Source organism: Paralichthys olivaceus, chromosome 4, assembly GCF_024713975.1.
Source record: "Paralichthys olivaceus isolate ysfri-2021 chromosome 4, ASM2471397v2, whole genome shotgun sequence".
NCBI lineage: Eukaryota > Metazoa > Chordata > Actinopteri > Pleuronectiformes > Paralichthyidae > Paralichthys > Paralichthys olivaceus.
The window spans coordinates 222,572-235,000 of NC_091096.1; the positions used below are offsets into that span (position 1 = coordinate 222,572).

Consider the following 12,429-nt stretch of genomic DNA (forward strand, 5'->3'; position numbering starts at 1 on the left):
AATAGCGCAGTTAGTAGTGGGTGAGCTAGTTGAAGTGTAGTGATTGGTTGAAAGGATGACTGGGCTGCTGTGATTGGCTAGCGAGATTTACGAGGTTCAGAATGGCGCCGAGGTTCGAACTACGTTTCCCAACATGCAGAGCGGCAGCAGCGAGCCCGGGGCCCTCTCTTCCTGGTAAAACTATAAATATAGTTTATATATATGTGTACACATACACATATACACATATATATGTGTATATTTGTACACATATATATGTGTGTATATATATATATATATACAATATATACACACATATGTGGACTTGAGGCCCACAACTGAGAAAAGGAGTCTGATTATCAAGGAACTTTATTATCATAGAGTGAATATAATTCATCATCATCATCATCATCATCATCTTCATCATCGTCTTCATCATCAGTCCTGTTGCTATGGGCCTGTGCTGGACTGCAGGAGGCTGTTAACATGCAGCAGAGCCGAGCAGACAGACAGGTAGGTCAGACGGACAGACATACGGGGTAGAGAGGTAGACAGGTAGTGAGGTAGGGGAGGAGACAGACAGACAGGTGGGGGAACAGGTAGCTATTGTATTATTTACATACAGGTAGGCAGATGCAATAGAAAGCTTATTGGCTGTCTTCCAGAGGCCCCGCCCCCATCTCTTCTGTGTCGACCAATCCTCTGTGAGAAGGGGCGGGCTCTGCGGGCTGGGGGGAGGGGTGTGAGGAGGAGGAGGAGGAACAGGAGGACAGGGAGAGGGGGAGGTGTGAAGGTGGTTCAGTCTGTACCCTCCCTCCCCCGTCGGCCTCGCCTCCTCTCAGCCCTTCCTCCACCTGCCCACTGCCTGCCCCACCACCACGCGACCCAGCGAACTGCAGGTGAGGCAAGATGGCAGCTGGCACCTCCTTCTCCCTCTCTCTCTCCCCCGCTGCCTCCCTCTCACGTCTCTCAGCATACAGCGGAGCCTCCAGGCAGAGGTAGGAAGCGCTGAGCTGTCGCAGGTCCAGCTCAAAGGGGCTGCCACTGGGCTGCACCGCGGCCTCCGCACCCTGGCCTCCTCCTGCTCCTCCCCCACGCTTAGCTTTGCGGGGGTGGGAGGAGCCAGAGGCTGGGAGGCCATCAGGGAGGAGCGACTGGATCTTTGGGAGCCAACGTTTCCGCACTCTGCGAGCGTTGGTGCACATGTCGGCCGCAATGACGTTCATCTCACTCTCCTTAAAGTTAGGAGCAAAGTTCTGACAGTAGACTGAGGAAGAGGAGGAGGAAGAAGAGGAGGAGGAGGAGCAAGAAGAGGAGGAGGAGAAGGAAGAGCAAGAAGCGGAGGAGGAGGAGGAAGAAGAAGGGGAGCAAAAGAATGAGGAAGGATGAAAGAAACATACCAGTTTTTTCAAAAAGTGTGTGTGTGTGTGTGTGTGTGTGTGTGTGTGTGTGTGTGTGTGTGCTTACGTTTCACAGTGTTTAACACTCGGTTGTCCAGGGGCTTTCTGCTCGGATCATTGGTGGAGGAGCGGATCCCTGTCCCACAGCTATTGGCCAAGGTGTTTCTATGGAAACCATAATAGCCTGTTAGTCAGACCCTGATCATTGAACACTGAGGATGAAGTCTGGTGATGTCACATATTGTCAACAAACGGAAAACATTGTTTACTGAGGTGATCGAAGACTGAGGGATGACGTCTTTATGCTTAGCTAGGCTAACTTCACGCTGGGTCTCACCTGTCGAAGAACGTAGCCAGCAGTCTCCTGAGCAGCACCTTGTGTTTGACTCCAGCACACAGGTGACAGTTCATCAGCTGACCTCGAGTCATGAACACACCTGAACCTGAACACACACACCCCAACGTTTCATCCCTTCACGTGTGTTTCATAACCGGTTACTATGAAGATACTTTACAGGACGTCTTACCTGCTACCAGCTCCACCTTTTCCCCCGGGTCGCCCTCAGTGTACAGTGACGGATGGCAGCGATACCCAATCTGACTGATCAGACTGGCAGGTAGAGCCATGTTGTCTCGACCAACCAGCACGCAGGGTCGACGCTCATTAGCTAATGGGAGAGGCAGCATCTCCAGCTTCTCTTGGACTGGACCAATGAGAAAGAGGGAGACAAGAGGGGAGGGGTCAGAAAAACCAGGACGCATATTGACAAAGCTGTCAATCAAGTGTCTTAACCTGCAGTTCACCTGTTGTCCACTAGATGACTGTGTGGACACTAAGAAAAACTTTATAGGGTCACTATGACAACCCCTGAACTCTGCAGACACAAAGTCCAACTCACAACTCATCAAGTTTAGTAACGACAACTATTAACAAATAATCCTAAAGTGAGATTTTATATCACATGCATGCTCACACACACATAAAAGTGAAGCCAAGGTGTCTCCCCCTGGTGTCTGGCTGCTGTATAGATCATAAACCTCCTCCATGTTAGCAGATGGGACATGGACCAAACTATAAAATCAAAGTGTTTCTGATCAGTTTGGTTTAATTAGTTATTTGAAACAGTTCATATTATGGCGGCTGCGGAAATACTTCAGGTCAATTCAGTCAGTTAAGAAAGGTTCCTCAGTAAAACAATTTTTATTTTCACTTTTTTTTAAATAGAAACATAGAAAAAAACAAAAAGACAAAGAAAATAAACCCACCCAACTACACAATAGGTATACAGCACCTGACACTGTTACATGAAGTAATTGAAGTAATAAAAAGAAAGACGGAGGCTATATGAGGATGTATACATAACCAAAGTAGGCCAATACTTCCTGTCTCATGATACCGTCAGGGGTATAAGTAAAAAACAAAACAAACATAAAAACCCTGAGAGGAGGATCAAAACCTCAGTACAGAAATAATTACAGAAAGAAAAATACAAATACCACATAGCAGCCTGATTCATACATTGGTCATTTAAGTCTCATCAAGTAAGGCCAAAAATGGCTTCCACACTTTCTCGTAATAGTTTGGTACATTCCATCTGCTAAGGCGCATCTGTTCCACCCTTGAAACAAAGACCATTTCGTTGAGCCACCTCTTAAAGCAAGGGGAAGATGAAGACTTCCAGTTAAGTAAAATCTATTTTTTGGCTACTACCATACCTGTTTTGAGAGCCTTCTTCAGTAAAACTATTCTAACCCACAAGAGGGCAGCGTTAGTATCTGAGATATCTTGGCTTCATATTAAGTAGATGTGATCAGCACCTGGGTTTTTACCTGCAGGAGATTTGAAGCATTGAATTTCGACAAGAAAGTAATTCAGGAACCATTTTTGAACTCAAGCATTCCTACAAAACAAAGTAGAGACAGCCAGAGGAACAAGGAGTACCACACGCAGAGGGCAAAGGTACCTGGCCAGTGTCAAACCACAAAACCTAAATTTTATTTGTATTGCGATAATCTCTCGACACAGATGTTGGATGTGAACAAGCTGGAAGCTTCTGGTTTCAGTTTCTAGTTTGACCAATCAGGTTTGAGCAGCTGTGGTAGAGAGAAAGTGAAGGAACACATTGACCGAACTGCTTTTTTATCTAATTATATGCAGATAGATTAAAAAGTCAGTGTGTACACCAATTTACTCCTTGTTGTAACCACACACTTGACCTTGTAATATCATCTGGTGTCAATATTGAACATCTAACAGTACTTCCACATAATCCAGACCATAATTTAATAACTTTTGATTTGTCATTATCAGACTACATTCCATTAATAAAAAACTATTTTTCTAGATGTCTACCTGATTGTGCTGTAGCTAAATTAATTTATTAAGGAATTAATTCCAGTTATATTTAACCCTGTATTATGCGTCGATATAACCAACTAATTCTGTAAAAAAAAACGCTCCACTGAGATTGACCATCTTGTCGATAGCTCTGTAAACTCACTACGATTAACATTAGACTCCATAGCGCCTCTAAAAAAGAAGCAGTGAGTCGTTAAAGACTCTGTAGTTTGTCCAAAATGCTGCAGCACGTGTCCTGACATGAACCTGGAACAGAGACCACATGTCTTCTGTATTAGCTTCACTACACTGGCTTCCTGTTACATTTAGAATTTAAAATCCTCCTCCTCACCTACATTACTAACACGGCAGCATCAAACCTTTAAGAGCTCAAAGTACCATATCACCACTCGAGCCCTGAGCTCCCAGAATTCAGTCTGTTGTCCCTCAAGTCTAAAAGTAGAGGAGGAGCCAGAGGTTTCAGCATCAAGCTCCTCTCCTGTGGAATCATCTCAGGTTCAGTTCTGGAGGCAGACTCCCTCTCTACGTTTAAGATTCAAACTTCCTTCATGATGAAGGTTTATTTAGAGCTGGTCCAGGTTTGTCTTGGACCTGTTCTTAGTTCTGCTGCTGGACGTCTAGAGGGTGGAGGACACATGGAGCTTCTCTTTCCTCTTCTCCCTCTTCATCACATTAATGTCTCATCAGCATGTTACTGACATGACTTCTTCTCCAGGGTCCTGCTGCTTCATTGTCTTGATAAACAACATGTCTCCTCATCTTCATCAGTAACTCCTCAGTTCATGTGTCTGCTCCTTCATCTCTATCAGACATGTCCTCATGTACAAATACTTTAACATGAGGTCACAAACTGTTTCTTCTAATGTAGTGAATCTGTGGTTGTGTTGATGTCTTCAGTTCATCAGCATCTATTGTCCTCGTGTCCTGGAGACGGATCCTCACATGTGACTCTGAGCTTCAGTTACTGCTCAGAAAGTGTCTCTGCTAGTTTGACACTAGGACGCTGCTGCTTGTTGACATCGATGAGACAAACTGAACATGAGACAAACTGGATATGAGACAAACTGGGAGTGTGAATATGAGACAATACAAATAACATGTGATTTGTTGATTGATATAAAACTGTCTTTACACAGTGAACAGTAAATGAAAGATGAAAGTCTTGGCCCAAATGTTGCTGCAACGGAAGCCCCCAAATATTTTGAACAATATTATTGAGAAACACAATAGTTCAACAAAGACGTCAGGCTTTAAATGTTAGATGTGCTCTGTGAACAATCAGGGCAAAGTGATGAACATCGCTGACGCATCACAAATCTTACAGCAGCTGGAACATCTGTTCAACTTCACAGACACAGGGAGGTGCTGTGGGACTCTGGAGTCAAAATGTAGTTTAGAGTATTAACGGCTGCAGATATTCTGAAAGATATTGTAATAAGTGTTGTCATCACTCAGCTTCCATACAGGTTCACGTTTGAAATGGGACTGTACTATGAAGTAACTTACTGTAGGCGTTTGCAGGATGTCCGTAGAGGTGTTGGTAGAGTCCAGAGTGGACCGTGTTGCTGTAATAGTCCTCCTCGAGCTCTTCCTCAGTGGGGGGGTGAGAGGGAGGAGAATCTGTGGGAAGACTGGACCCTTCTGGACTGGAGCGCCCCCCGCCAGCTAGCAGGTAGGACTGCAGCCCTGGAACCAAAGCTCCACTGGCACCCAGGTAACACAGAGCGCTGTTCCTGGAGGTCTGAAGGTCCCCGGCAATGTCCACTCTGAGGACAGAACGGACAGAGCAACTGTTTTATCTTTGGTGTCAATGATCACAAGGTCAAAAAAAAATGTATTGCCGTTAATCGTCAAGTATTTGATTTACGATGTTACTGCATTGACACCAACACTGCATCAAATGACTGACTCCATTCATATCAATGGAGTTTGACATTTACATGCAGGAGGAGGTTCAGTCCCAATGCCACGTGAGAGGTCCTCTCAGAGATGAGACCAGATCCAGGACCAGGTTCACATCATATTGAGTTTAGAGGCTAAAGTAAAACTGATGAAATGAAGTAGTACCACTAACAATCACAGGGGGCAGTGTAACTAATAGTCCAAGTGGGATGACAAGAGAAAGACATTTTAACCATGGAACTTTTTGTGAGTTGGTAAGAAACTACAGGATCTACATGATGTTACAACTACATCTACATTATCACAACCTCCTCCATCATCGCTGTGACTCTGAGCTGCCCTCTAGTGGATGAACAACCATGCCTATATAGAGGACACATGGAAGGAGGTGACATTGTGGGGACATTGATGGTTACATCCTTTGAAATGGATGTCTCTCTTTAGGCAGAATATATGAGTCTTAAGATGCAGGATCCACTTTAACTACAGATACAACATATCCTCCATTAGTCACAACAGCTGATAGGAAGATGTTACCTTTTCTATTTCGGGACAAAACAAACACGATGACATGGATCTGAACTTCAACCCTGTTGGTTCTCACCTAGTTTCCTCTCCTCCTCCTGCCGCTGCTCCTGTGTTCTCCTCAGCAGGAGGAGTGTCGGCTCTCTCCTGTTTTATTCTGCTCACAGCTAACAGCAGATCCTCAGGACTCAGAGCCGGTTGGTTTGGACTGGCCTCCTGCAGCTGGGGGGCACTGTGCTGCTGCTGGACCACCGGGTTGTCGAAGCTTCCTAGCTCGTCTGCTGAAGTCGTCTGTGATAAGAAAGAGACAAAGAGTTGTGCTTGTTGATGAAAAGATGGTTGAACCTCATGTGAGCTCAATGGGCTCAGAGTTGGAGCATGGTCTGACCAATCAGCAGCTTCAGATAAAAAATGCATTCAGCTGCAATTCCTTTAATGTCCACTAGATGCTACAGACGTAAATACTGACTAAAAAAAGATGATGAGGAAACTTCTCTCTACAAACATGAAGTCCGTTTAGAGTTTGGCTTGAACTCTGAAAATTCATCCTTGATTATTTTCATGATGCAAAGTTTTTCTCAGAGACAGAAAAAGTGACAAAATGTTCATGAGAGAAACTGAAAGAGAAATGTTCCGTTATTTATGTGTAAAATATGCTTCTTCACTCTTTGCAGTTGAAACTGAATGAAATACATCTGAAGATGCAGCGACTAAGAATAACGTCCTAAACCCAGCAATCCAATGCTAGCAACATTAGCAACATTAGCATTATAGTTAAGGTTGCAATGTTTAGTTACCAGCAGGAGGTAGGGAGGTAAACTTGGCACCAACCAACACATAAACACACTTCACTATCTGGACTAACTCCACACACGTGTCTACCTGAGTTAACTCAGCTCTGTGGGCGTGGCCAAACCAACCTGTGAATCGCAGCAGAGTGGTGACGAGGAGGAGGAGGCCTTCATCATCATCAGCTCCATGCCTCGCTCCACAATGTTCTGGATCTGCAGGTACCCGGCAGTGTACATGAGCACCAGCTGCTCACTGGCGGCCATGCTGAGGCGTCCTGTGTAACAGAACGACAGAATCTGCTGGAAACATGTTGGCGTTACAGAAGACGGCAGCTCAAATACCGCCTGGGAGGAGGAAGAGGAGGAGGAATCAGTTACAGAGCTGAACAGGTCTCTGAAGTACAGGGAGGAGGCAGCGAGGACGGCCCGGTGCGCCTTGAAGGCCTGACCCTGCACCAGGATGGAGACGTCACAGTAGTGACCTAGCAGCCGCTGCTCATTCAGGCTGCCCAGCACACTGCTGCCGAAGTCTGGGATCTCCACCTGCAGCAGCCCCTCTGACATGATGGAGGCGGGAGGAGGGCAACAGGACAGGAAGCCAGCGAGGGTTCAAGTGTGATGGTGGCTGGAAGGAGGCGGTCCTTAACAGTCAGACAGACTGATGGAGGGGTGGAGGTTTAGGTGTCAGGGATGCTGCAGATATAATAACATCTGAGGTACATAATGTTGTTGTGGAGGTCAGAGTTGTTGAGTCAAAGTGAGGTGGTGCAGAGACTGTAGATAATCAAGATGGAGGTCAACTCAGCTCCGAGAAACAGCTGGAAAAGAAGAGGGGGAGGAGATGGGAGGGCAGGTATGAAGGGTCACAGTTTAATTTAGCTGCAGAACAAACTGAGCAAACAATAACATGTAACACCTCAGTGATGATGGATGGATGGTTAGATGGATGGTTAGATGGATGGATGGATGGTTAGATGGATGGATGGATGGTTAGATGGTTAGATGGATGGTTAGATGGTTAGATGGATGGATGGATGGTTAGATGGTTAGATGGTTAGATGGATGGTTGGATGGTTAGATGGATGGATGGATGGTTAGATGGTTAGATGGTTAGATGGATGGTTAGATGGATGGATGGATGGTTAGATGGATGGATGGATGGTTAGATGGTTAGATGGATGGATGGTTAGATGGATGGTTGGATCGATGGTTGGATGGTTAGATGGATGGATGGATGGTTAGATGGTTAGATGGATGGTTGGATGGATGGTTGGATGGTAAGATGGATGGTTGGATGGATGGTTGGATGGTTAGATGGATGGATGGATGGTTAGATGGTAAGATGGATGGTTGGATGGATGGTTGGATGGTTAGATGGATGGTTGGATGGATGGTTGGATGGTTAGATGGATGGTTGGATGGATGGTTGGATGGTTAGATGGATGGATGGATGGTTAGATGGTAAGATGGATGGTTGGATGGATGGTTGGATGGTTAGATGGTTAGATGGATGGATGGATGGTTAGATGGTTAGATGGATGGTTGGATGGATGGTTAGATGGATGGTTGGATGGTTAGATGGATGGTTGGATGGATGGTTGGATGGTTAGATGGTTAGATGGATGGTTGGATGGATGGTTAGATGGTTAGATGGATGGTTGGATGGATGGTTGGATGGTTAGATGGTTAGATGGATGGATGGATGGTTAGATGGTTAGATGGATGGTTGGATGGATGGTTAGATGGATGGTTGGATGGTTAGATGGATGGTTGGATGGATGGTTGGATGGTTAGATGGTTAGATGGATGGATGGATGGTTAGATGGTTAGATGGATGGTTAGATGGATGGTTGGATGGTTAGATGGATGGTTGGATGGATGGTTGGATGGTTAGATGGTTAGATGGATGGATGGATGGTTAGATGGTTAGATGGATGGTTGGATGGATGGTTGGATGGTTAGATGGATGGTTGGATGGATGGTTGGATGGTTAGATGGTTAGATGGATGGATGGATGGTTAGATGGTTAGATGGATGGTTAGATGGATGGTTGGATGGTTAGATGGATGGTTGGATGGATGGTTGGATGGTTAGATGGTTGGATGGATGGATGGATGGTTAGATGGTTAGATGGATGGATGGATGGTTAGATGGTTGGATGGATGGTTAGATGGTTGGATGGATGGTTAGATGGATGGTTGGATGGTTAGATGGATGGATGGATGGTTAGATGGTTGGATGGATGGATGGATGGTTAGATGGTTAGATGGATGGATGGATGGTTAGATGGTTGGATGGATGGTTAGATGGTTGGATGGATGGTTAGATGGATGGTTGGATGGTTAGATGGATGGATGGTTTATGGTTTAACCTCTGATCTTAAAAACACTGAAACCAGTGACGGCTGGTTGATATGGGCGCTGGGCTCCGCCCCCTCCATCATCAGAACTGTCTAAACCTTTTTGCTAAAGGGTTAAAGGGTTAAAGGGTTAAAGGGTTAGCCTTTAACCCTTTAACCCTTTAACCCTTTAACCCTTTAACCCTTTAACCCTTTAAGGACAGAGGATGATGCACGTTGTTAAGATCCATGAGACAGATTCTGATTTGTGAATATCAGTTGAACAAATAAAATGTGATTGATTGATAAAACTGTTAAACATTATTATATAATAATAATTTACTGTACGAGGCTCCTGGTCGACCACCAGCACTTTTAAATATACGTTGTTTTCAAATTGTATTTGCTTAATTTCTGTATAAAGTCCTTCCTGGTTGGGGGCGTCGGCCAAATGAAAGAGAATGAGGGTCCTGACACTCTTGTCAACCATGTGACCTGAGGCTGCTCTTTGATTGGTTGTTGCAGATTTTTCACTGGACGCAGCACTGTGCCCCCTGAACACTCCCACTTTTATTTACAGCCAATAGGTATTGAGTTATGTTTTTGTATTTAAAGTGATTGGTGCTTCATCTGGTGATTTCTTAACCTAACCCTAACCTGATGATGAAGTGATGAAGACGAGTTTAGATCTTCTTTTGTTCTGAGGAACAGATGATGAAACTAATGTGATGAAGGTTAAAGGAAAAAATACATCTTATCACCAGCCGCCACTGGTAACGACCAAGCACAGTGTAGTACATTTACATACAGTCTAGTACAGTTTAGATCAGTCTGACAGAGTCTAGTACAGTTTAGATCAGTCTGATAGAGTCTAGTACAGTTTAGATCAGTCTGATAGAGTCTAGTACAGTTTAGAACAGTCCAGTAGAGTCTAGTACAGTTTAGAACAGTCCAGTAGAGTCTAGTACAGTTTAGAACAGTCCAGTAGAGTCTAGTACAGTTTAGAACAGTCCAGTAGAGTCTAGTACAGTTTAGAACAGTCTGATAGAGTCTAGTACAGTTTAGAACAGTCTGATAGAGTCTAGTACAGTTTAGAACAGTCCAGTAGAGTCTAGTACAGTTTAGAACAGTCCGATAAAGTTTAGTACAGTTTAGATCAGTCTGATAGAGTCTAGTACAGTTTAGAACAGTCCAGTAGAGTCTAGTACAGTTTAGATCAGTCCAGTAGAGTCTAGTACAGTTTAGAACAGTCTGATAGAGTCTAGTACAGTTTAGAACAGTCTGATAGAGTCTAGTACAGTTTAGAACAGTCTGATAGAGTCTAGTACAGTTTAGAACAGTCCAGTAGAGTCTAGTACAGTTTAGATCAGTCCAGTAGAGTCTAGTACAGTTTAGAACAGTCCAGTAGAGTCTAGTACAGTTTAGAACAGTCCAGTAGAGTCTAGTACAGTTTAGATCATCTGACAGAGTCTAGTACAGTTTAGATCAGTCTGACAGAGTCTAGTACAGATTAGAACAGTCCAGTAGAGTCTAGTACAGTTTAGAACAGTCCAGTAGAGTCTAGTACAGATTAGAACAGTCCAGTAGAGTCTAGTACAGTTTAGAACAGTCCAGTAGAGTCTAGTACAGATTAGAACAGTCCAGTAGAGTCTAGTACAGTTTAGAACAGTCCAGTAGAGTCTAGTACAGATTAGAACAGTCCAGTAGAGTCTAGTACAGTTTAGAACAGTCCAGTAGAGTCTAGTACAGTTTAGAACAGTCCAGTAGAGTTTAGTACAGTTTAGAACAGTCCAGTAGAGTCTAGTACAGATTAGAACAGTCTGATAGAGTCTAGTACAGTTTAGAACAGTCCAGTAGAGTCTACTACAGTTTAGAACAGTCCAGTAGAGTTTAGTACAGTTTAGATCAGTCTGATAGAGTCTAGTACAGTTTAGAACAGTCCAGTAGAGTCTAGTACAGTTTAGAACAGTCCAGTAGAGTCTAGTCCAGTTTAGAACAGTCCAGTAGAGTCTAGTACAGTTTAGAACAGTCTGACAGAGTCTAGTACAGTTTAGAACAGCCCAGTAGAGTCTAGTACAGTTTAGATCAGTCTGATAGAGTCTAGTACAGTTTAGAACAGTCTGACAGAGTCTAGTACAGTTTAGAACAGTCCAGTAGAGTCTAGTACAGTTTAGAACAGTCCAGTAGAGTCTAGTCCAGTTTAGAACAGTCCAGTAGAGTCTAGTACAGTTTAGAACAGTCTGACAGAGTCTAGTACAGTTTAGAACAGTTCAGTAGAGTCTAGTACAGTTTAGATCAGTCTGACAGAGTCTAGTACAGTTTAGAACAGTCCAGTAGAGTCTAGTACAGTTTAGAACAGTCTGACAGAGTCTAGTACAGTTTAGAACAGTTCAGTAGAGTCTAGTACAGTTTAGATCAGTCTGACAGAGTCTAGTACAGTTTAGAACAGTCCAGTAGAGTCTAGTACAGTTTAGAACAGTTCAGTAGAGTCTAGTACAGTTTAGAACAGTCTGACAGAGTCTAGTACAGTTTAGATCAGTCCAGTAGAGTCTAGTACAGTTTAGAACAGTCCAGTAGAGTCTAGTACAGTTTAGATCAGTCTGACAGAGTCTAGTACAGTTTAGAACAGTCTGATAGAGTCTAGTACAGTTTAGAACAGTCCAGTAGAGTCTAGTACAGTTTAGAACAGTCCAGTAGAGTCTAGTACAGTTTAGAACAGTCTGACAGAGTCTAGTACAGTTTAGAACAGTCCAGTAGAGTCTAGTACAGTTTAGAACAGTCCAGTAGAGTCTAGTACAGTTTAGATCAGTCTGACAGAGTCTAGTACAGTTTAGAACAGTCTGATAGAGTCTAGTACAGTTTAGAACAGTCCAGTAGAGTCTAGTACAGTTTAGAACAGTCCAGTAGAGTCTAGTACAGTTTAGATCAGTCTGATAGAGTCTAGTACAGTTTAGAACAGCCCAGTAGAGTCTAGTACAGTTTAGAACAGTCCAGTAGAGTCTAGTACAGTTTAGATCAGTCCAGTAGAGTCTAGTACAGTTTAGAACAGTCCAGTAGAGTCTAGTACAGTTTAGAACAGCCCAGTAGAGTCTAGTACAGTTTAGATCAGTCTGATAGAGTCTAGTACAGTTTAGA

General features: G+C 43.9%; 1 protein-coding gene across 1 annotated transcript; it reads right to left on the reverse strand.

Moving 5' to 3' along the window:
* Positions 1-488: 488 nt before the first annotated feature.
* On the reverse strand, positions 489-7,659 carry LOC109645246 (nucleus accumbens-associated protein 2-like). The gene is made up of 7 exons (XM_020110798.2): positions 7,086-7,659; positions 6,245-6,456; positions 5,245-5,504; positions 1,907-2,083; positions 1,717-1,822; positions 1,447-1,544; positions 489-1,246 (listed from the first exon to the last, which is right to left on the reverse strand). The coding sequence occupies exons 1-7, from the start codon at positions 7,518-7,520 to the stop codon at positions 627-629; spliced, it is 1,908 nt and encodes a 635-aa protein (XP_019966357.1). The 5' UTR covers positions 7,521-7,659; the 3' UTR covers positions 489-626.
* Between the last annotated feature and the right edge of the window lie 4,770 nt (positions 7,660-12,429).